The 24,440-nt window shown below is 39.9% G+C and overlaps 2 protein-coding genes across 2 annotated transcripts in view; both read right to left on the reverse strand.

Annotated features, from left to right (window-relative positions):
• LOC115567769 (uncharacterized) overlaps window positions 1-24,440 on the reverse strand; it is a 77,732-nt gene that overhangs the window by 33,635 nt on the left and 19,657 nt on the right. The window lies entirely within an intron of this gene.
• Window positions 8,173-19,260, reverse strand: LOC115567768 (B-cell receptor CD22-like). The gene is made up of 13 exons (XM_030394617.1): window positions 19,164-19,260; window positions 18,473-18,820; window positions 17,961-18,248; window positions 16,450-16,569; window positions 15,454-15,762; window positions 13,752-14,084; window positions 13,284-13,592; window positions 12,216-12,479; window positions 11,196-11,459; window positions 10,237-10,500; window positions 9,590-9,886; window positions 8,519-8,624; window positions 8,173-8,398 (listed from the first exon to the last, which is right to left on the reverse strand). The coding sequence occupies exons 1-13, from the start codon at window positions 19,207-19,209 to the stop codon at window positions 8,290-8,292; spliced, it is 3,057 nt and encodes a 1,018-aa protein (XP_030250477.1). The 5' UTR covers window positions 19,210-19,260; the 3' UTR covers window positions 8,173-8,289.

Raw genomic sequence — 24,440 nt, forward strand, 5'->3', positions numbered from 1 at the left:
TACATGACAAAACTCTGTAATTAGCCTTTATTGACAACGTGATTCACACAGTTTCTATAAAAACAACAACATTATTATATTTAACACTGATTAACCAAATTAACCTGCAGTGTTGCAGTGTGGTTCCACTCAAGGCCGGATTACCCAATGGACTTTATGGGCATAGGCCCAGGGGCCTACGTGCACATGGGGCCCAACGAGCGCCAGCGCCTCCGCAAAAAAAAAAAAAAAAAAAGACATTAATTTTGTATGTTTAATATCACGGGGGGGCGTATGGCAAATTGAAGTAGTGCACACAGTGAAAGCACTGCACCCTAAGTTATTTTAAATCCGATTATTATTGTCATTACTGCTATTTGTATAATTTCTACAAGTCATCGTTTAAGTTGAGTGACAGCGACATCCCGCCCGGACCTCGCCGCTTCCCGGGACGTGGACCGTGGCAGTGGCGGTTCTAGACCAGTTTTAATAGGGGGGCCAGGTTGGGGCCGGCCTTTTTTGTAAGGGGGCACATACAACCCGGAAAAAAAGATAAATCCCTCATTCAGACAAAACAGTGTTTACAATTTTAGCAATTTTGATTGGGTAGTAAACTGCTTAGAGAATTTACTTCTGCCTTTCCCTTCAAAACAAAATCATTGCAAGAAATCTGTCATTGTATTATTGATGCAGACTCCCTGTCAGGGGGGCCACAGGGGGGTCCAGACTCAGAGTTACGGGGGCACTGGCCCCTGTTGCCCCCCCCCCCCCCCCAGAACCGCCCCTGGACCGTGGCCGTGGCTCGCTGCGCCCTCTTTCCCCCCCGCGGGGGAGGGACGGGGTCCCCTCGCTCCCGGCGCGACTGTCGACCGGGGTGAAGTTAGTTTTAGGTTCGGTATTTGGCAGATATTCACTCGGGTCCAGCCGCGACTTTACTGAGGTTCACCCAGTCTGAGCAGTCGGAGGACGGTCAGTTCACCTCCCAGAGCCTTGCTGAATCCCTGACAACTGATTTAGGGACCGTCATTAAGTTACTTTGCAGAAATATATTATTTCAAAATATATCAAAATCTTTCATGTCATGTGGCCCAGTGATGGCAAACCAGCAGCAGATTCTATTAGTGAACTGGAGAAATGAGACACAGCTCTTTTTATTGTACTTTAGTGCTTCCTCTATTTTATATGAATATTAATATTTTTTTCTTAATAGCTTCCATGTCATGTGGCCCACTTACTTACAGTAGTCACCATTTAAAGGGTTATTTTTCAAAAAAATTTCCGGGGGGGGGGCATGCCCCTGGACCCCCCTAGTGTTGCTAGGTTACCGACTCAGAGCACCAGTGCTACAAAAAAATCTAGGGGAAACACTGTCTCCAGTTTACTAATACAATCAGCTCACTCTACAATCCAGCAGCGGGACACCGCCGCAGAATGCATATAGGGGAAACACTGGTGTGTGTGCGTGTTTGTATGCGGGGGGGCATCCAAGAATTGCGCCCAGGGACTCCTGCCCTCTTGATCCCGGCCTGGTTCCACTGGCTGTGTATTGAAGTGCCCTTGAGCAAGACACTCCACCCTAAAATGATCTTGATGGCTGTTCCATCAGCGAGAGAGCAAATGTGCGAATTGCTGTTTCAGCCTCCACCATCAGTGTGTAAATGTGTAAAGGCGTGGGTGAATGTGGCAGGTGTTGCATTTACCAACAGGATATTATTTGTGCAAAGTGACTAAAACATAACTGTTAAAGGGTAACTCCAACAATTAATACATCAGAGTGTGTTTACAGGTCTTGGGGCGTACTACTTTACTGTACTGTACTGTACTGTATGTACTGTACTGCTGGTATGTGAAAAAAAAAGTACTTTGTTGTGCCAGAGGAATCTGCATGTAATCTCATAAATTGCCTTCAGTGATGTCACTCAATGGTGAAATGACATTGTGGTAATGTAGGCAGCACAATTTGAAGAGGAAGGAGAATTTGTGGAATATAAAAGGAGATATTGTCAGTTCTGCTGAATCGGTTTTGATAATTTGATTTCAAACCGTCCATAATGAGTTAAACAGTGTAATAGGAGTGTAATTCTACAACAGTGGACGGATTACCCAAATACCCACAGTGTAACTGAGCTCCTGGGTGACATGAAAATGGCTTGGTTGGGTTCAAGAAAAGATCATGTTTTGGGTTGAAATGATGATGTGAAGATTCAAGGACCTTTATTTTAATGATAACACAACAAACACTCGGTTAAGCATGTTAAACGATTGTGGTCATGCTGATAAAAATGACTCACAAGTTACTAGGGCTGCAACGATTAGTCGACGTAATCGATTACGTCGACAATAAAAATTTGTCAACACAAAATTTGTGCGTTGATGCGCGTATTTATTATTGTTATTATTATTTATCATCATTTAAAAACAAAAAAGATTTGAGCCGGAGCAAATCGCTTTAGCACCGCTACTAGAATGCGCACCACAGTGTGGCATAGAAGAAGAAGACGGTTCCGCAGAAGAAGAAGAAGAATATGAATGATGGCGGAACATGTTGAGGAGAGCAGGGAAGCGAAACCAAACACGTTCAAAGTTTGGGAATATTTTCGTAACCTCACATCTTCAATATATGACATTACATATACGTGTGACTCTGTAGTAGAGCTCAGATCGAGCCCAAAAACATCAAACCCGACCCGACCCCTCGCACGTTGAGTCCTGGCCCGGCCCGGCCTCAGTAACAAGTAGTCTACCGCGTTAATATTTCCAAACCAGTAATCAGATTAAAGTTACTTATTCAAGTCAGTGTGTTATTATTATTTTTGTCATTTTCCTCAGTAAATATATGTATTTTTGCTTTCTTCTTGCGTCCTTGTCCACTCCTATGTTGCTTAAGTCGCTTTTGTCACCCTGTTCGTCCTTGCTTCTAAATTTGAAGGGCCCGCACGCCACTCGCGTTAAACACCACCACGCAACTACTGCTGTAGCAGCCCATCCATTTACTGACATCGTTGATCAGGGAAAGTTACTTGATAAAGTCATTAATAAGCATGCTACGTTGCAACGCTAGTATGCAATAATTTCTCTCCTTTCTTACAAACATATTACACAATTAAAAGCGACCTTCCTCCACGCATGGCCATCTTTAATTGATCCCTATTAGAGTTTAGATTCTCTGCCCGAGCCCGACCCGACTATCCTCGGGCCAGGCCCTTGATCAAGCATTTGTGTTTTGTATTTTTTTAATAACTCAAAATAATGGACTGTATTTCCAGCAACAAAACGCGCATATCTCTCCTCCCTCCATGTTGTTTGTGTAGCTGCATGGTCTAACACGTGAGTGAGTTGTCCTCATGCTGAAAACGTGACTTGTTGCACACGTGATAACACTCCCTGAGACGCAAGAAGAAAGCAAAAATATATATTTTTACTAGGGAAAATGACAAAAATAATAGTAACGCACAGTGACTTGAATAAGTACCTTAATCTGATTACTGGTTTGGAAATATTAACGCCTTAGATTAGTCGTTACTGAAAAAAGTGGTCAGCTCATAATTACAGTTAATATGGCGGGCCAGGCTCGGGTCAGGTCTGGTCGGGTCGGGCTTGATTTTGTGGGCCCGATCTAAACTCTAATCCCCGTAGGCGAACAGGGTCAAATCGTAGAGGACCGGGTGTTCTACAGCAGCAATCAACATTTCCAGTGCCATCTCGCAACGAATTTTTGGTAGGAGCCAAAACTACGCGGGTTGTTCTCTGGGACCGACCTGACCGAGGGACGACAGCAGAACGAGACATCCCCATTGGTTATGGCATGGATTTTCCACCTTTTCCACCAAGACGCGTCATAGCTCGTTACATAAAGTTGGAGGATTTTTAGCTTTTTTTTCCTCCTAATCCGCCTATTCCACCCGCCTCCGCCTTTTCCACCTTTCCCTCCTTGTCCGCCTGGCTCCCAATACACAATGAATGACTTCTGGGATCATTTTCCTCTTTATGCACCTTTGGTCTGAACGTACAGTTAGTGAGTGGATAACTAGAAATGACGAGTTAGTGAGGGGAAACTAATGATGTTGAAGTGAAATGTTTTGTTGACCCACACATCCACACTGTCCTCCTCCTGGATAAGAAAGTCACCTCACTTCCTCCTGTCATGTCTAGTGCAGATGAGAGTTGGTCAAGACAGAGTTCGACACAATATTTCTGTTCTAGCAGTTCTTTATTGCTTGCAAGCAAGAGTCACTCATCAGCAGTACATAGATGATGACTGAAGAGAGGCGGTCTCCCCTCATCCTTTTATAAAAGCAGAAGCCAATACACGAAATTGCAGCTGTCACAAGGTTACATTTTAACTCACTAATAAAAATTCCCACCATCTCCACATCCACCTGAGGTTACACACTGACTTTCCATAGCTTCTGTGTTATACACCAACCATTGTCAGAGCACATATCCCCAGGAGAGGTCACAGTAGAGGTTAAAAAAAAACCTTCAGGATGAACTCCTTAACAGAGTTCTTACTTATGTTTTGTCTTTTACAGCACTTTATATTATTTACAATATTTGTTAGATTTTATATACAAGAACAACATATTAAAATAACAAAAGGGCATTAGAGAATTTCCCTCACACTCCTTTGCTCCCATTATAATTACTATGGACTCCAGAGAAGTATTTGCCAAAACACGTGCCGTTACTCTTTTTTGGAGGACAGTCTCTAGTATTGCTAGATGAAGCTTATCGTAGGAAAGAGACACAATACCAAGAAATATTTTGGTGTAGTAGTCAAATAATCAACAAGCACTACCATTGTTTTTCAAATGATTTTTTTTTTTCTTCTGCCAAAATAGTCGCATTTTTCAATGCCTGAACATACCCCAAAACTCACCAAACTTGGAATATAGGTCACACCTGGCAAAACATTTTATAATCTATTGTCGTCCTGAATTTCCACCACTAGGTGGCGCTACAATCAAGGAAAGTGTGTTTTGGCTCATAAGTCCCATATACTTTGTCGTACATTCAAAAACCTTATATATATTACACCACTTATATTGCATCTTTGTTGTTGTATTATGCATAAGTGGTTTGCATATAAGTTAGCGATATTACTGGTGAACCTTAAAATCTTATGCTCATATAGCAGCTTATTTAGAGATGTTTATTTGATTTAACTGCTGAATAACATGTCGAGCATTGTTGTAACACAGTTCATTTCCTTTCTTTCTTTTCAGACCACACACACACACACAAACATACTTTGTACAGTTATGTTAAAGTCCAACAACCTCATTAAAGGAAGTCAAATCAGATCTCTCTCTAAGTGCCTTGATTCTCTACCCAGAATCATAGTACATAATCTGCCACCTCAACCAGCAGTCCTTTTACTGAGGCTCGCTCTCAAACAGAAACTGTTCACCTTTTTAAGCTCTTTCAGCCCTCTTACTTTTCAGCCCTTCTGCCTTTTCAGCTTTTGAAATATTCTGCTTTTTCTGCAAATTCTTGACAATTCAGCCTTGCTAATGGCTACACACCTCTGTTTAACAGTCTGTAGGGACACACAATGTAGTCCTCTCATTATTTGTTCTTTATGTAGATTGCAGGGAGTTCTTCTGATTTCAGTATACATTGTTTAATACTGGCAGGAGGAGCAGCCCACCATATTTCAAACTTCATTTGAAGGAACAGCTTGACTGTCTTCTCTTTTGAGCAGACAGGCTTCCTCCACCAGAGGGCAGAGCTGCCTTGCTAATGGATACAAACCTATGTTTAAGAGTCTGTAAGTTCACAGAGTGTACTCCTCTCTTTATTTGTTCTTCATGTAGATTGCAGGGAGTTCTTTTGACTCCAGCATACATTGTTCAATACCGGCAGGAGGAGCAGCCCACCAAATTATAAAGGAACAACTAGTGGGGTGGCTTAGCTGAAAAATCGTACAGTCGGTACAGTTAAGGCCAAAGGCAGCCTGAAAACAATTGGATACATGGTGGATGTGGTGGCCATTTTAAAAATGGCTGCCATTGACAACAGTATTCAGATCAATTTTCTTATTTGCATTTGGTATAAAATATGATGCTGATGATCTTGTTAGTTTAATCTTATACAATAAATATTCAAGATGATTGTCACGATCAGCATTAACATTGTAATTGTAATAAAGTTTTGTATATTGCCTATCACAGGGTCGATCTTTATAAATGATTATACATTTTATCATGCAGAAATAAAATCTGCAATGTGTAATAAGCCCAGAATCTTCCTTTGTTTTCACAATTCAAGATGGCCACCATTTCCTTGCATAGTGACATGTTGATATCACAATTCAAGTCCTTCAATTCATTAGAAAGATCAGATGTGACTTGACCATTGCAATATGCCTCGAGTTCATATTTGTCATATGCTCGGCTTTAGGTAGGCCTATAACTAGATAAATAAAACGTATTTTAAATCTTATTTTGTTATTACAATTAGCTCACAAAATAAAAAAACTTATTTAAGAAAAACCCTTCTTTTTCCCCCACTGACGCCCTGTTCCACATAGAAGGTTTCAAATGGTGGATTGCTGTTAATATAAGACTACTTGGTAGGAAGATACCGCAGAACCATGTCTGCTTTATTTAGGCTTGAAAATAGATAAATTAAACTTATTTTAGAAAAACCCTCATTATTTTGCCATTAACAACCTGTTCCACATAAAAAGTAAACGTGCTAACATGCTGATACCACGTTTCAAATGGTGGACCGCTGTCCTCATCAAACGACCCCTTGCTGATCTGTCCTCAATTACTCCATGCACACATGAGGAAGCTGACACTCACATGTTATGACATGTGGCCCATGCAGTATGAAATGATCACAAGAAAATGATGATCCAAACTGTTAATACCGATATTGTGGTTCAAGCTGTGGCAGCAGCTCAAGGTCTAAAGGCAGGAGATGAGCTTTGGTTGGCATTTGGTACTGGAAATGATACCTAGCAGCCCATGAAATCTCAGCTGCACTTGGGCCTGAAAAGGCACGTGCTCTTCCAGTGTTTCATGCTTTGACTGGCTGTGACGCATATCAAGCTTTGCTCGGCATGGGAAAAAGACTGCATGGGTTGTGTTGGCTATCTTTCCAGAGCTGGAAGATTTCACAGCGCTTTACATTGCATTCAGACCGCGCTTTCTTTTGGCACTACATTTTCTCAACCGCAGAACCCCCGTATCCCTACGCACTAGCGTAACTGGGCAACAGCTGATCTGCGAGCGGCGGAATACAGCGCGAGGCCCAGCTGCTGGACGATAGGTTTACTTTCGATAAAAACGAAACTTAACTCTCCGTATCCTTCTGCATTAGTGCTCATGCGTAGGGATACGGGAGTTCTGCGGTTGAGAAAATGTAGTGCCAAAAGAAAGCGCGGCCTGACAGCGATGTAAAGCGCTGTGAATTTTACCTATACAACGTTCACTTGACCTGATGTAAAAATTTTTAGGTGAGCCTTGTTTTAGGTGGTTAATTTGGCTTTTTTGCTGGACCCCGTTCACTGCAGTACAAAGCTGAGCGTCTGGGCTGGAGCAGCTCTCTACTTCTCCAAACTGAGGCTGCGCTGATCGGTGATTACGGTAGGAAACAGATCGACTATAGATATGTACTTTATATGACCCCACTTCAAAAAAAACGAACTATCCCTTTAAGCCGCCCCACTATACTTCCTCAATGGAAGGTGTTGCGTGGACAACACAATGGCAGCATGCATCGACAGCAGCATACCCCGAAGCGTGTGGACTGCGAGGGACCGTTCATCGCTGCTTGCAGCTTTAATTTTGTAATTTCACTTTGTTTCAAAGACTTGTTTCTTTAATCAAGTGCCACGTGAATCCTGTTCTGTCCATTTTCCTTCACAATATTTCATTTCCTATTAAGAAAATCACGAGAAAAACGTCTTGTCTCCTGATGTATTTTCTGTTCTAAATCAAACTTACTTCTCCAGACCAGCAGAGCTTCAAGTCCAACAAAAATGAAAACCTCACTACCTCGAACATTAAAATGTAGTGCAATCAAGCACACTACGATGAAGTTTAAAACAGACTTGACAAAATTTCACATGAAAGTTTTCATAGAGAAAGTATTCATTTGAATTACATTTTATACTTGTAATGTTTCGTGAATGTTTTTCCACAGAAACTAAATATTCATAAACACTCATAACTAAGTGTGAATTTAAAGCATTTCATAAAAGAGCAGAGTAACAAAGTATGAAGTATGAAAAAAGCAATAAAACCTTTCATTATGTTATCTGATAAGTTTCAGGTTCATCGTCGGAGGAAGCTGACGTGGTCATTTTGGAGTTTGGCCGATGACATCATACTCTGGAGACAGGTCTCTACGCTCCAGTGACATGTAGGTTCTGTCCTCTTCTTTTGGCTTCACAATCTTTCTTGCTTTGCTTTTAGGCAAAAAGAGAAACATACATAAACTTGTTAATTTCTGTCTTCTATGGATCATTCTTCTCCAAATCAGCATTAGGCTTTCAACAAAATCTATATAATCTATTGTAACATCATACCAAAGGAACACCACGTAGATTGTCAACAAGACGTTCACACAGAGAGATACAACAGCAACAGCCAAGAGAAGAAGTCCGCTGTACGGTCCAAGATACTGTTCAGGACCTGTCAGAAGAAATAACATAACACTCATCAGATCACTGTTGAGGGTTACTTTTATTCAACAGTGGCTCAGTTATCCTGTATGCATAGCCTGTGATACATTTTACAATTATTAGCAAGGCAGAAGAAATGAGTATTCAGGGTACGTGTCATGATGGCATCATGGCAGCCCTGGTCTTCCCTCTTGTGTCATTGTCTGTTTTCCCCTGTGTGTGATCCTGGATGTTTTTTCCCCTGCTCTGTGTCTGTCTCTCTGTGTGAGTTGGTAGGCGTGGCTATCTCCCTGCAGGTTGCAGCCAGGTGGAAATCGTCAGCACTAATCACCCCCCTCCCCCCAGTATAAGAAGACCGGCTTTAGATTCACTGGTCGTCAGATCATTCAGTCAGCAAGAGTGGTAATGTTGAAGAGATCCTGGCTCCTTTAAGTCTGTTGTTTTTCCAGTGACCTTAGCTTGTGCAGCTAACCCTCCCTTGTGTTCTTTTTTGTCATAGTTCACTTCATTTGCTTGCTTAAACCATTCCACCTGCCTGCTTACTCATCGCCTGCCAGCCCTGTTCAGGATTATTTGTTTGTTCACTCAGAGGACGGCATTGCCACGTGGCGGGACGCCACTCTGATTCACTGGGCACGCTCTGGAGAGCTCACCACAACCCACCACCCATCACTGGGATCCCAGAACACACCACCTCTCCCCAACCCCCGCAAACTTTGTTCTGGTTATTGGTTGCACATTAAATCACATAAAATTTGACTCTGTGTATCGTGTCTTGCATTTGGGTCCAGTTCTACCGGCCATCGTTCACAACAGTACGTCTTAGATTCTAGATTTTAAGTAATAATGGAGGAAATACTACAGTGTTTATATGTGAAGTCATAAGCTGAGTAAATAAATGAGTATAATAGAAATACAACAAAAAGTATAATTTCTAATTAATCAACAGAACTTGTATTGAGCACAAAGACAAACCGTGAGGCTTCAGGCTGTAGACAAAACATCTCTGAGTAGTTGATCCCAGGGAGTTGGAGCTGTTGCAGAGCAAAGTGGAAAGATCCCTCTGTTGTGGTTGACTCACAGTGATGATGCTGCTCAGACCTGAGACGTTTAGAGGCTCACTGCTGATGGAAAACCTGTCAGAGTGATTGACAGGTAACCCATCCAAATACCACTGTAGAGCAGGAGGAGGATTCCCCACAGTCTCACAGGAACAGTTGAGCTGGTCTGCAGTTTGAATGCAGTCATATGAGGACAGGATCTGAGGAGCAACTGTGATGAACACAGAGAAGACAGACATGAGTCAGCTAAAGTCATGTTTGATCAAGTTTGACCAGATGTAATGATATAACAAGGTAATTGTTGTAAGGTTGCAAGTGAAGAAAAGTAATTGAACCACATTGGGGGCTTTATTGTGCTCATTCAATAATCTGTGTAAATATATTTGTAAATAAATTGATTGCAGCCATTTAAGCCAAGGGTTATGTTAGTTTCACCAGTGGGTCGACTAGTAACATCAACAGGGAATTGGTTAAAGTTTGTGAGCAGGAGTCGGTGGACAAAGGGAAAAAGTTCCAGGTGGCAGTTTACATCAGACACCAAAGACCACTTGTGATACTTACAGTGAACATCTATTTGACTGATGTTGGATCGTCCAGATCCAATAGCATTTTCTGCCTCACAGAAAAAAAGACCACTGTCTCTGGAAGCTTTAATGTTTAAAACATGTCCATTCCCCATGACAGTCTCCTGACTTCTGTCAGCTCTGTACCAGGTGTAGTTCTTTACTGCTGGGTTGGCAGCACTACTGCATGTCAGAGTCACATCAGTGTCTTCTGGTACTGGACCAGAGGGACTGACTGTCACTGTGGTGTGTTTGGGTGAGTCTGAAGAATAGGCAATGAAACAAGTGAATAATTTTTCGCCAGTGATGCAAAAACAAGGATTGGTTCTAAATTGGTAAATACTGATTGGTCAGTACCAAAATAAGTCACTAGACAAACAGCGCTGTTATCAGTATTTATGTAAGGTTTATTGATAATAACATACTGTGTCTGATATGTTCAAATGTCTCTATTGTAAGTCAGCATTTCTGCTATGCATGCAAAAATATGGTCCCACTAACACAGGGCTATAACAAGCACTCAACTCTCCCTGTGTCTCAAAGTCAACTTGATGACAGCATGAGTGTTGAGCAGTTTCAAGCATGGGTCAAGCTTGTGATCGTCACAGCCCTGTGCTCACAGGACCACATTTGTGTTTGCAGAGTGGAAAGGCTCCCTCATGAGGAGGATTTTGCGCTTGCTGATAGTGTCCTGTGTGCTTCTATCACATGCACATGCCTGTTTTTTTATGTGCACCAATTTTGAATCTAATTTAATGCAATAATCTAGTGGGATGGAATGCAAAAAATCTCTCTTTTGATTACAACATCGGTTGCCACTGTTAGACATTTTAAAACTGAAATTGTATATCAAAATAATCAAGGACAAGATATTGTGATTTGTGGATCAGTGCTCTGCATACAGTTAGATCTATCAGGATGTATAGAAAATATACAGGTAAGAAATTTGATACATACATTGAACATCTATTTCACTGATATTGGATCGTCCAGCTCCTAGAACATTTTCAGCCTTGCAGAAAAAAGGACCACTGACTTTAGAAGCATTAATGTTTATAACATGTCCCGTCCCAATTAAAGTCTCTTGGCCTCCGTCAGCTCTGTACCAGGTGTAGTTCTTTACTGCTGGGTTGGCAGCACTACTGCATGTCAGAGTCACATCAGTGTCTTCTGGTATTGGACCAGAGGGACTGACTGACACTGTGGTGTGTTTGGGTGAATCTGAAGAATGAAATTATAAAATCAAGAAAAACAAAAATTATATTGTAAGTGAGCATAGGTCACTATTAAAATTTCATGTCAAGTTTATCCTGTCCAAAATAATTGTACTTAACTAGATTATCTGAAAATATACCTGCACGCTTAAAGCTCTTAAAATGGTACAAATACATACTGTAATCACGTTACCTTACATTTGTTTTAAACCTTTTTATTGAAAGTCAATTAAGACACAGATCTTTAGTTTTGAATCCATAAAGTTTTCACACATGTGCGTGTCATGGTGACATGCAGACGATGTTGTCATGACTGTCGTGACTGTAAATGAGTGAGTTAGACAACTTTTTTAAGCCCCTCTTGAGGATGTTCACGAATGTCCTGATTCACTATTGTCCTCACAACAGAAATTTACCACAGACAACCTATTGTCACAGTTTTTTAACCAAGATTTACAATAAAATAATATATCACCCTTCCCTATTTATGGGTTTAACTTTATATTGTAATGAAAATAATGGCAGATTATGTCACATTTACATTTGAAGTTGTAATGACCCCTCTTTGTAACTGGTGAACACAGATTGCAAATACATGTCTAAGTACAAGATGGTAACTAATATTTGCTGTTGGTCACTACTTCTTGATAGGTTAACTAGGAAAGCCACCATTATATATTTGTATATTTGTAAATTAGTGCACTGCAACCAGTGAGACCCATCAGGGTATATAGAACATATAAGTTTGAAATTTGATACATACATTGAACTTCTATTTGTCTGGTGTTGGATCGTCCAGCTCCAAGATCGTTTTCAGCCTTGCAGAAAAAAGTAGCGCTGACTTCAGAAGCTGTGATGTCTAAAACATTTCCGGTCCCCATTTTATCCTCCCGACCTCCGTCAGCTCTGTACCAGGTGTAGCTCCTTACTGCAGGGTTGGCAGTACTGCTGCATGTCAGAGTAACTCTGCTGTTCTCTGGTACTGGACCAGAGGGACGGACTGACACTGTGGTGTTTTTTGGTGGATCTGAAAAATGTCAAATTATTTGTATTATTTATAGGTGTAATGTTATCACATATTTGTAATAAAAAAATAAAGATAATGCCCCATTTTCTTTTGCTGAAGTCTGATTGCTGACCCCATGTTGTAAAAATGAAGGTGAAAATCGAAAAACTGAAATAATCGTGAAAATCGTCTAATTTTTTCTCTTGTGATATGGATCCTTTAAATTTACTTAATTTGTGCTGCTAAAATCAGAATTTCAATAGTTATAAACTACAACAGCAACAAGCTTTCTTGCTGTTTCTGAACTTCCACCCACCTTTTGGACTGAAACCTATACAAATGTACCTGCTCATTGAAATACATTAACATGATTGCTTATATATAATGTTGGGGAAAATAGTTTAAAGTCTAATCTTGCATCTAAAAGATGTGGTGAGTAAATCATTTTAAATGTTAATTTTCTCTTCTACATTTTCCTGTGATGTAAGTGATGATGACTGCCAGGACCGGAGTACTTTCATATAGCCTCTTGTCTGACCAACAGTCCAAAAACCCAGACATTTAATTTACAATGTTAACAAGTGAAAAAAGCAGCAAATCCTCATCTTTTGAAAACAGGGAACTGTGAATTTTTTCATTTTGTCTTAAAAACTAAACAGTGCTTAATGACTTATCATAATTGTTCCCAATTATTTCACTCTTGATCAACTTGAGCATTATTGGAATAATTGTTTCATCGCTGAATTAGAAATAGTCATGAAAACTAAGAGACAAGAGATCACTTTAGAATTAAATGGAATTTCAGCAGAGGACAAATTAACTCACATGAAATATCAGCTGTCAAACTTGTGCTAACTGACTGAGAGCTGCCATCTTGTTTGTTGAAGACTGCAGTACAGGAGATTTCCAGTCTGTGATGAAGGTGATAAGCAGTGAAGGTCAGAACAGAGGTCTGGACTTTAGTTCTGTCCTGATTCTCCTGCAGTGACTCCTGAATGTGACCCAGGCTGGAGGTCCATGTCAGAGCTGGAGGATGAGACAGACAGGGAGCTGGAGCAGAGCACTTCAAACTCACTGAGGTTCCCTCCTCCACCTTCAGTGTGGACGGAGTCAGAGTCGGTGTTGGTGGAACATCTGGTGGGAAAGTACATTTGGACCAATCAATAAATAAACAGTAATCATTACTCTTCATCTTTATTTTATTTACAAAATACAATAAAAGCAAAATAAAGTCAAAGCAGTTCTACAAGGAGCTGTTGACTGAAGTATAAGAAGATGGACTTTAAAACTTACCCTTGACTAAAATGTGCAGCTGTGTTTGAAAAAAATTATATCGCACACGTTCGCATTCAAGTCTGAAAAAATAATTCTTGCTGTTCTCAGGTCTCATGTTGTTCAGGGTTGTGGTGCAGTCTCTGTTTCTTAAGTTTCCTGTCAAATGTCCTCTAGTTTGTGGATTACTGCTGTCAAACACAACAGTCTGATCAGATTTCCACATTGCTTTACATGTTTCATCCACTTTTGATTTATATTTGTCCTCTACGCCAAAGGAGCAGGGGATGGTCACACAGGATCCACTCAGAACCTCTATAGTCTGTGGCATGAAGGTCTTAAACTGTGCAGACCCTGAAACACAAGACACAAATCTTGAATAAGTGAATAATGCTTTACAGTAATGAAGAAATTTTACTGTTGGGTTGCTTTGCTAAAATCTCAGCATGATCACTTTATTCATAAAAGAATCCAAAATGACTGTAAAGCTCCTGTTTTGTCCTCACACTCCTTTGTTTTGTAGATTTGTTTCAACTTGAACTGATCAGTATGAAGTAAATGTTAATTGCAGTTATTCTTTGAGAAAATTACTTTTGATTAATCACTTACTAAAATTGTTGACAATTATTTTCTTCTATATTATGTCTATTTCTGTTGATGGATTACAAAAGTCGCTCAGGTTTGATCGGCCACTGATTGTTGCCATCTAGTATTTGTTTCAAGTACTGTAGTGTGATCAGTCACAAAGGACTTGCTGGTAGGACCTAATAAAACTATTAAAAACCTGTTGAACCAAGAGGGGACTGTCAATCCAAACTGAAGTCAGCAGGAGGAGAGCAGGTTAGCTTAGCAGCCAGTGAGCAGTAGTGTCCTGCTGTGCTTGGTTCAGAGAACCAACAGCTAACGGAGCTAACAGAGCTAACAGCTAACGGAGCTAACAGCTAACAGAGCCAAACATCTAACAGAGCTAACAGAGCTAAGAGCTTCCAGCAGAGTGAAACACTCAGTAGAGCTGAAAGTTTCTATTTAAAGAACATTAAGTGTTAAAGAGTGAAGTGCAGTTTAGTGACAACACAACATGTTTACAGTAACAGTATTTCAGCTGAGTACAGTTTGAGGTAGAAGTACTTTGAGTTAGAGTTACAGATACTTCACATCATTTTACCAAATTGTGCTCAGACATGTAAGCAGATACCAGCAGTGACCAGGTGGTGGAGTCGTGGCTTCATTGTACAAAGACTGAAACAACTCAGACTGACACACAGAATGCTTCCCTAAATCTTTGTTAGACGATTCTTTGTCCTCTTTCTTTTTTCTTCATTCTGTTTTCACAGTTGACAGAGAAGTATTTATTTTGTGTTCTATAATTTATAAACGTATTTCTTTTTTAAGGAAAATAAATATACATATTTCCTAAACATTTTAATGGTTTTTCATCATGCCACTTAAAACCGACAACTATTAGTGACAATAAAGTAAAGAAGCATCTTTTTGATTTGATGATCAGCATCGGCCAATACTGCTTCCATCTATTAATGATTGATGATCAGCCACAAAAGTCATGATGGGGGCACCCTTATCGACAAATGTAATAATGGAATGTTTAATTAACTGTTTATAACCTGATTCAAACTAAGTAAAAATGAATAAATAAAAACTGACAAGAGATCAATTATAATGTGTAAAATTATGATGGATTTCAGCAGAGGACAAATCAACTCACATGAAATATCAGCTGTCAAACTTGTGCTAACTGACTGAGTGCTGCCATCTTGTTTGTTGTAGACTGCAGTGCAGGAGATTTCCTTTCCATGATGAAGGCGAGAAGCAGTGAAGGTCAGAACAGAGGTCTGGACTTTAGTTCTGTCCTGATTCTCCTGCAGTGACTCCTGAATGTGACCCAGGCTGAAGCTCCATGTCAGAGCTGGAGGATGAGACAGACAGGGAGCTGGAGCAGAGCACTTCAAACTCACTGAGGTTCCCTCCTCCACCTTCAGTGTGGACGGAGTCAGAGTCGGTGTGGGTGGAAGATCTGGTGGGAAAATACATTTGGACCAATCAATAAATAAACAGTAATTATTACTCTTCATCTTTATTTTATTTACAAAATACAATAAAAGCTAAATAAAGTCAAAGCAGTTCTACAAGGAGCTGTTGACTGAAGTATAAGAAGATGGACTTTAACAACACAAGGACACAGCAGTTCTAGAAAGGATCTTATGACTGAAGTGTTGATAAACTGACTGTAAAATCTACCTGTGACTGCAATGTGCAGCTTATGGTCAAGAAGATTATGTCTCAAATGATCACATTCCAATCTTAAGTAATATTCTTTGCTGTGCTCAGGTCTCATGTTGTTCAGGGTTGTGGTGCAGTCTTTTCTTGTTAAGTCTCCTTTCAGTTCTCCTTGTATTGTACTTGATTGTGGATTACTGCTGTCAAACACAACAGTCTGATCAGATTTCCACAGTGCTCTACATGTTCCAAGATGGACTTTAAAACTTACCCTTGACTAAAATGTGCAGCTGTGTTTGAAAAAAATTATATCGCACACGTTCGCATTCAAGTCTGAAAAAATAATTCTTGCTGTTCTCAGGTCTCATGTTGTTCAGGGTTGTGGTGCAGTCTCTGTTTCTTAAGTTTCCTGTCAAATGTCCTCTAGTTTGTGGATTACTGCTGTCAAACACAACAGTCTGATCAGATTTCCACATTGCTTTACATGTTTCATCCACTTTTGATTTATATGTGTCCTCTACGCCAAAGGAGCAGGGGATGGTCACACAGGATCCACTCAGAACCTCTATAGTCCGTGGCATGAAGGTCATAAACGGTGCAGACCCTGAAACACAAGACACAAATCTTGAATAAGTGAATAATGCTTTACAGTAATGAAGAAATTTTACTGTTGGGTTGCTTTGCTAAAATCTCAGCATGATCACTTTATTCATAAAAGAATCCAAAATGACAGTAAAGCTCCTGTTTTGTCCTCACACTCCTTTGTTTTGTAGATTTGTTTCAACTTGAACTGATCAGTATGAAGTAAATGTTAATTGCAGTTATTCTTTGAGAAAATTACTTTTGATTAATCACTTACTAAAATTGTTGACAATTATTTTCTTCTATATTATGTCTATTTCTGTTGATGGATTACAAAAGTCGCTCAGGTTTGATCGGCCACTGATTGTTGCCATCTAGTATTTGTTTCAAGTACTGTAGTGTGATCAGTCACAAAGGACTTGCTGGTAGGACCTAATAAACCTATTAAAAACATGTTGAACCAAGAGGGGACTGTCAATCCAAATTGAAGTCAGCAGGAGGAGAGCAGGTTAGCTTAGCAGCCAGTGAGCAGTAGTGTCCTGCTGTGCTTGGTTCAGAGAACCAACAGCTAACGGAGCTAACAGAGCTAACAGCTAACGGAGCTAACAGCTAACAGAGCCAAACATCTAACAGAGCTAACAGAGCTAAGAGCTTCCAGCAGAGTGAAACACTCAGTAGAGCTGAAAGTTTCTATTTAAAGAACATTAAGTGTTAAAGAGTGAAGTGCAGTTTAGTGACAACACAACATGTTTACAGTAACAGTATTTCAGCTGAGTACAGTTGCAGGTAGAAGTACTTTGAGTTTAGAGTTACAGATACTTCACATCATTTTACCAAACTGTGTTCAGACATGTAAGCAGATACCAGCAGTGACCAGGTGGTGGAGTCGTGGCTTCATTGTACAAAGACTGAAACAACTCAGACTGACACACAGAATGTTTCCCTAAATCTTTGTTAGACGATTCTTTGTCCTCTTTCTTTTTTCTTCATTCTGTTTTCACAGTTGACAGAGAAGTATTTATTTTGTGTTCTATAATTTATAAACTTATTTCTTTTTTAAGGAAAATAAATATACATATTTCCTAAACATTTTAATGGTTTTTCATCATGCCACTTAAAACCGACAACTATTAGTGACAATAAAGTAAAGAAGCATCTTCTTGATTTGATGATCAGCATCGGCCAATACTGCTTCCATCAATTAATGATTGATGATCAGCCACAAAAGTCTTGATGGGGGCACCCTTATCGACAAATGTAATAATGGACTGTTTAATTAACTGTTTATAACCTGATTCAAACTAAGTAAAAATGAATAAATAAAAACTGACAAGAGATCAATTATAATGTGTAAAATTATGATGGATTTCAGCAGAGGAAAAATTAACTCACATGAAATATCAGCTGTCAAACTTGTGCTATTTGATTGAGAGCTGCCATCTTGTTTGTTGTAGATTGCAGTACAGGAGATTTCCTTTCCATGATGAAGGCGAGAAGCAGTGAAGGTCAGAACAGAGGTCTGGACTTTAGTTCTGTCCTGATTCTCCTGCAGTGACTCCTGAATGTGACCCAGGCTGAAGCTCCATGTCAGAGCTGGAGGATGAGACAGACAGGGAGCTGGAGCAGAGCACTTCAAACTCACTGAGGTTCCCTCCTCCACCTTCAGTGTGGACGGAGTCAGAGTCGGTGTGGGTGGAACATCTGGTGGGAAAATACATTTGGACCAATCAATAAATAAACAGTAATTATTACTCTTCATCTTTATTTTATTTACAAAATACAATAAAAGCAAAATAAAGTCAAAGCAGTTCTACAAGGAGCTGTTGACTGAAGTATAAGAAGATGGACTTTAACAACACAAGGACACAGCAGTTCTAGAAAGGATCTTATGACTGAAGTGTTGATAAACTGACTGTAAAATCTACCTGTGACTGAAATGTGCAGCTTATGGTCAAGAAGATTATGTCTCAAATGATCACATTCCAATCTTAAGTAATATTCTTTGCTGTGCTCAGGTCTCATGTTGTTCAGGGTTGTGGTGCAGTCTTTTCTTGTTAAGTCTCCTTTCAGTTCTCCTTGTATTGTACTTGATTGTGGATTACTGCTGTCAAACACAACAGTCTGATCAGATTTCCACAGTGCTCTACATGTTCCATCAAGGTGTGAGTTATATGTGTCCACTACATCAAAGAAGCAGGGGATGGTCACACAGGATCCACTCAGAACCTCTATAGTCTTCGGTATTATGGTCTTGAACTGTCCACACAGGGCAGCTGAAACACAAGACACAAGTATTTGAATATGTTCAAGTGAATCCTGCTTTACAGTAAGAGAAGGACATTTTACCATTTGGTTGCTTTTGTTTAAATCTCAGCACTGTACCTTTAATCATGAAATAATCCAAAATCAATATTCTTTATTTTCACATTGTTTTTCTAAAAGTTTGGATAAAACAATCAAAATTCTCAGAGAAATGCAGCGGAAGACTTTTTTTAGTTCACTCCATCCTTTATTTGTTGCAGCATGTATTACAGATTATGTACTCTGGGCTGAATGTCTGATTAACGTGACATATTTCTAGTTTTTATAATAAAATGTGAATGAACTTCAACTCACTTTGCAGCAGACAGCCAATGAGAAGGACAGTCAGAGCTGCAGCCATCTCTGTGTGTCAGGAGAGGCAGAAACTCTGGAGAACACACATGGAACAATTCACATCTTTAGTACATTTCATCTTTCATCAACTCAGATTTTTGGAGTTGGATTTATAGGCCACTGTTGAACACAATATGTGCAGATGTTGCAGATTGAGAAATGTTTTGTTACCTTTTTTGTCAGTGTATAAATATATATATAAAAAGGCTCCAAAGAAGACTGTAGAGCCTTTTAGAGGGATATCCAACTAAAATTCAAATAGGTCCAGTTACATTTCCTGATGCAAAGGTCCAGAACATCATCATGTCTAACTTGTGTTATGATTTAATTTTGACAATATGTATTGTCACTTAATATTAAATTATACAGATATATAAGACCGTAGATATGTATCATTTTATTCTCTCTTTTAGGAGAATAAGGGCTGCATTTGAAAATAAAAATTGTGCGTACCGAACCCCTAAAATAAAGTCCTTTTTGAAAACTAAAATAAAGTGTAGCAGCAGCTTGAGTTTCCCTTTTTCTTTCTTAATGTTTCACATCTTAACAGTCTCAACCAGTTTTACAACAAATGGATCTCAACACATCTTTACAAGTGAACGTTTTTACAGTTTCTTCTTCTTTCCCTCTAATATCCCACTCGTCTTTCATCTGTCTGTATACAGAGTCGCAATGTTGATCCTCCTGGAATGCACAGATTTGATTGGCTGAGTATACCCAGTAGGCGTCTGGGTCCAAACTTTGATCGTGGTCCACCTGTTAGTGAGCTATGCTGTAGAGGTTTCTGAGACACTGAAAGTTAACTGAATCCTAAAATAATTAGATTATTCTAGGTACTGGGTACACTTATTGATCATTCTTAGGGGAAAATAGGGACGCATTACTGCTTTTAAATCATGTCCTTTAAAAATTTTGACTGAACAATTCAATTCATTGTTACTAATTAAAAAACTTGACAGACTTTTATGAAGTTTTGCGATGGAAACACTTAACAAAAGGTTACTGACTGTTTCAGTGTTTCTACTCACTGTGAGGAATTTGCAAAACCAAATTATTGTCAGATTCTTTGACACTGAACTGGAACACAAGAAGCTAAACTGTACAGTATGATGCAGGCAAAAGTGATCAACATATTTCATTTTATTTCTGTATTTTCTTTGTTTTTACAGAGCTTAAAGTTGTGTAAGGCAAAAAATACACTCAAAAGTGACTAAAACTTACAAAAGTCACTAAAACTTACAAAAGTGAGTGTTTAATAGAAATTTTTCCACATTTCACAACATGTCTTTTTCCTTTCTACTTTTGAAATGTTCATCAATCTGAAGTCACATGATTCAATATTTAAGTTTCTAGTATTTAGTTGTATTATAAGCATGAATGTTCATGAGTTGATGTGTCATATAGGAGTTAAGGTGACTTACCTTTTCTTCAGATCTTACAGTACACCATGAAAGATGAACAGAGAAGTGAAGTTCCTTCAGAGTTGTGCTGCTTTTTCAAACATCCTGCAAAAGTTGACTTGAAAATGAGGAAGTCACAGAAGTGAACATGGGTGTGACGGCGACAAAAATGTAATGTTTTTTTAGTTCCACATGTGTCTTTTATATATATATTCACCTAAAAGTGTTTGTAGCACCGCCCTGATGAGGCGGAATTTCTGCAAATGAATTCTACATGACAAAACTCTGTAATTAGCCTTTATTGACAACGTGATTCACACAGTTACTATAAAAACAATAACATTGTTATATTTAACACTGATTAACCAAATTAACCTGCAGTGTTGCAGTGTGGTTCCACTCAAGGCCAGATTACCCAATGGGCTTCATGGGCATAGGTCCAAGGGGCCTACGTGCACATGGGGCCCAACGAGCGCCAGCGCCTCCGCAAAAAACAAAAACAAAAAAAGACATTAATTTTGTATGTTTAATATCACGGGGGGGCGTATGGCAAATTGAAGTAGTGCACACAGTGAAAGCACTACACCCTAAGTTATTTTAAAACCGATTATTATTGTCATTACTGCTATTTGTATAATTTCTACAAGTCATAGTTTAAGTTGAGTGACAGCGACACCCCGCCCGGACCTCGCCGCTTCCCAGGCCGTGGACCAAGTGCTCGCTGTGCCCTCTCTCCACCTCACGGGGGAGGGACGGGGTCCCCTCGCTCCCGGCGCGACTGTCGACCGGGGCGGACTGTCCTCATTGCGCCCCAACCACATCGCGTCACGTAAAATGCGCCAGGGGTCTGCGGCAATGTCGGCAACCCACCCGTCATCCCATTCAAGGGCCGCAACAGGCGACTCATCGAACCGGGGTGAAGTTGGTTTTAGGTTCGGTATTTGGCAGATATTCACTCGGGTCCAGCCGCGACTTTACTGAGGTTCACCCAGTCTGAGCAGGAGGAGGACGGTCAGTTCACCTCCCAGAGCCTCGCTGAATCCCTGACAACTGATTTAGGGACCATCATTAAGTTATTTAGCAGAAATATATTGATACAAAATATATCAATAGCTTTCATGTCATGTGACCCAGTGATGGCAAACCAGCAGCAGATTCTATTAGTTAACTGGAGAAATGAGAAACAGCTCTTTTTATTGTACTGTGCTTCCTCTCGTTTATATGAATATTAATATTTTTCTCAATAGCTTCCATTTCATGTGGCCCACTAACTTCTCAAACAGATCCTGTTTCCAAAGAAAATAATGGTAAAAATGTTCTCTAATGCTTAAGAGATTAACATATTTTCAAGCAGCAATGTCAACTTCTACACTATTTTGTCTCATGTCTTAGATTCTGATCCTGAAATTCTGAAAATGATTTTTGTTTTGTCTTATCAGTAGTCACCATTTAAAGGGTTATTTTTCAAAATTTTCTTTCAGGGGGGCATGCCCCTGGACCCCCCTAGTGTTGCTAGGTTACCGACTCAGAGCACCACTGCTACAAAAAAATCTAGGGGAAACACTGTCTCCAGTTTACTAATACAATTTGCTTACTCTACAATCCAGCAGTGGGACACTGCCGCAGAATGCATATAGGGGAAACACTGGTGTGTGTGCATGTTTGTATGCACACTCCAACAATTAATACATCAAAGTGTGTTTACAGGTCTTGGGGAGTACTACTGTACTGTACTGTACAGTACTGTATGTACTGTACTGCTGGTATGTGAAAAAGAAAGTACTTTGTTGTGCCAGAGGAATCTGCATGTAATCTCATAAATTGCCTTCAGTGATGTCACTCAGTGGTGAAATGACATTGTGGTAATGTAGGCAGCACAATTTGAAGAGGAAGGAGAATTTATGGAATATAAAAAGAGATATTGTCGGTTCTGCTGTATCGGTTTTGATAATTTGATTTCAAACTGTCCATAATGAGTTAAACAGGGTAATAGGAGTGTAATTCTACAAAAGTGGACGGATTATCCAAATACCCACAGTGTAACTGAGCCCCTGGGTGACATGAAAATGGCTTGGTTGGGTTCAAGAAAAGATCATGTTTTGGGTTGAAATGATGATGTGAAGATTCAAGGACCTTTATTTTAATGATAACACATAACGCATAACAAACACTCGGTTAAGCATGTTAAACGGTTGTGGTCATGCTGATAAAAATGACTCACAAGTTACTAGGGCTGCAACGATTAGTCGACGTAATCGATTAAGTCGACAATAAAAATTTGTCGACACGAAATTTGTGCGTCGATGCGTCGTATTTATTATTGTTATTATTATTCATCATCATTTAAAAAAAAAAAGATTTGAGCCGGAACAAATCGCTTTAGCACAGCTACTAGAATGCGCACCACAGTGTGGCATAGAAGAAGAAGACGGTTCCGCAGAAGAAGAAGAAGAATATGAATGATGGCGGAACATGTTGAGGAGAGCAGGGAAGCGAAACCAAACACGTCCAAAGTTTGGGATTATTTTCGGGTGGCAACCTCCCATCTTCAATATATGACATTACATTTACGTGTGACTCTGTAGTAGAGCTCAGATCGAGCCCAAAAACATCAAACCTGCCCCGACCCCTCGCACGTTGAGTCCTGGCCCGGCCCGGCCTCAGTAACAAGTAATCTACCGCGTTAATATTTCCAAACCAGTAATCAGATTAAAGTTACTTATTCAAGTCAGTGTGTTATTATTATTTGTGTCATTTTCCTCAGTAAATATATGTATTTTTGCTTTCTTCTTGCGTCCTTGTCCACTCCTATGTCGCTTAAGTCGCTTTTGTCACCCTGTTCGTCCTTGCTTCTAAATTTAAAGGGCCCGCACGCCACTCGCGTTAAACACCACCACGCAACTACTGCTGTAGCAGCCCATCCATTTACCGACATCGTTGATCAGGGAAAGTTACTTGATAAAGTCATTAATTAGCATGCTACGTTGCAACGCTAGTATGCAATAATTTCTCTCCTTTCTTACAAACATATTACACAATTAAAAGCGACCTTCCTCCACGCATCGGCCATCTTTAATTGATCCCTATTAGAGTTTAGATTCTCTGCCCGAGCCCGACCCGACTATCCTCGGGCCAGGCCCTTGATCAAGCATTTGTGTTTTGTATTTTTTTAATAACTCAAAATAATGACTGTATTTCCAGCTACAAAACGCACATATCTCTCCTCCCTCCATGTTGTTTGTGTAGCTGCATGGTCTAACACGTGAGTCAGTTGTCCTCATGCTGAACTTGTTGCACATGTGACATCACTCCCTGAGACGCAAGAAGAAAGCAAAAATATATATTTTTACTAGGGAAAATGACAACAATAATAGTAACACACAGTGACTTAAATAAGTTCTTTAATCTGATTACTGGTTTGGAAATATTAATGTGTTAGATTAGTCGTTACTGAAAAAAGTGGTCAGCTCATAATTACAGTTAATATGTTGGGCCGGGCTCGGGTCAGGTCGGGTCGGGCTTAATTTTGTGGGCCCGATCTAAACTCTAATCCCTATAGGCGAACAGGGTCAAATCGTAGAGGACCGGGTGTTCTGCTACGGCAGCAATCAACATTTCCAGTGCCATCTCACAACGAATGTTTGGTAGGAACCAAAACTACGCGGGTTGTTCTCTGGGACCGACCTGACCGAGGGACGACAGCAGAACGAGACATCCCCATTGGTTATGGCATGGATTTTCCACCTTTTCCACCAAGACGCGTCATAGCTCATTACATAAAGTTGGAGGATTTTTACCTTTGTTTTTCCTCCTAATCCACCTATTCCACCCGCCTCCG

This window comes from Sparus aurata, chromosome 17 (assembly GCF_900880675.1).
Source record: "Sparus aurata chromosome 17, fSpaAur1.1, whole genome shotgun sequence".
Lineage (NCBI taxonomy): Eukaryota > Metazoa > Chordata > Actinopteri > Spariformes > Sparidae > Sparus > Sparus aurata.

Coding starts and splice junctions, on each gene's coding strand:
- LOC115567768 (XM_030394617.1), bottom strand. CDS start 19,209: ATGGCTGCAGCTCTGACTGTCCTTCTCATTGGCTGTCTGCTGCAAA. Junction 14,085..15,453: donor TTTGACAGCTGATATTTCAT/GTGAGTTGATTT, acceptor CTTGTGTTTCAG/GGTCTGCACAGTTTAAGACC. Junction 10,501..11,195: donor CAGTGAAATAGATGTTCAAT/GTATGTATCAAA, acceptor CCTATTCTTCAG/ACTCACCCAAACACACCACA.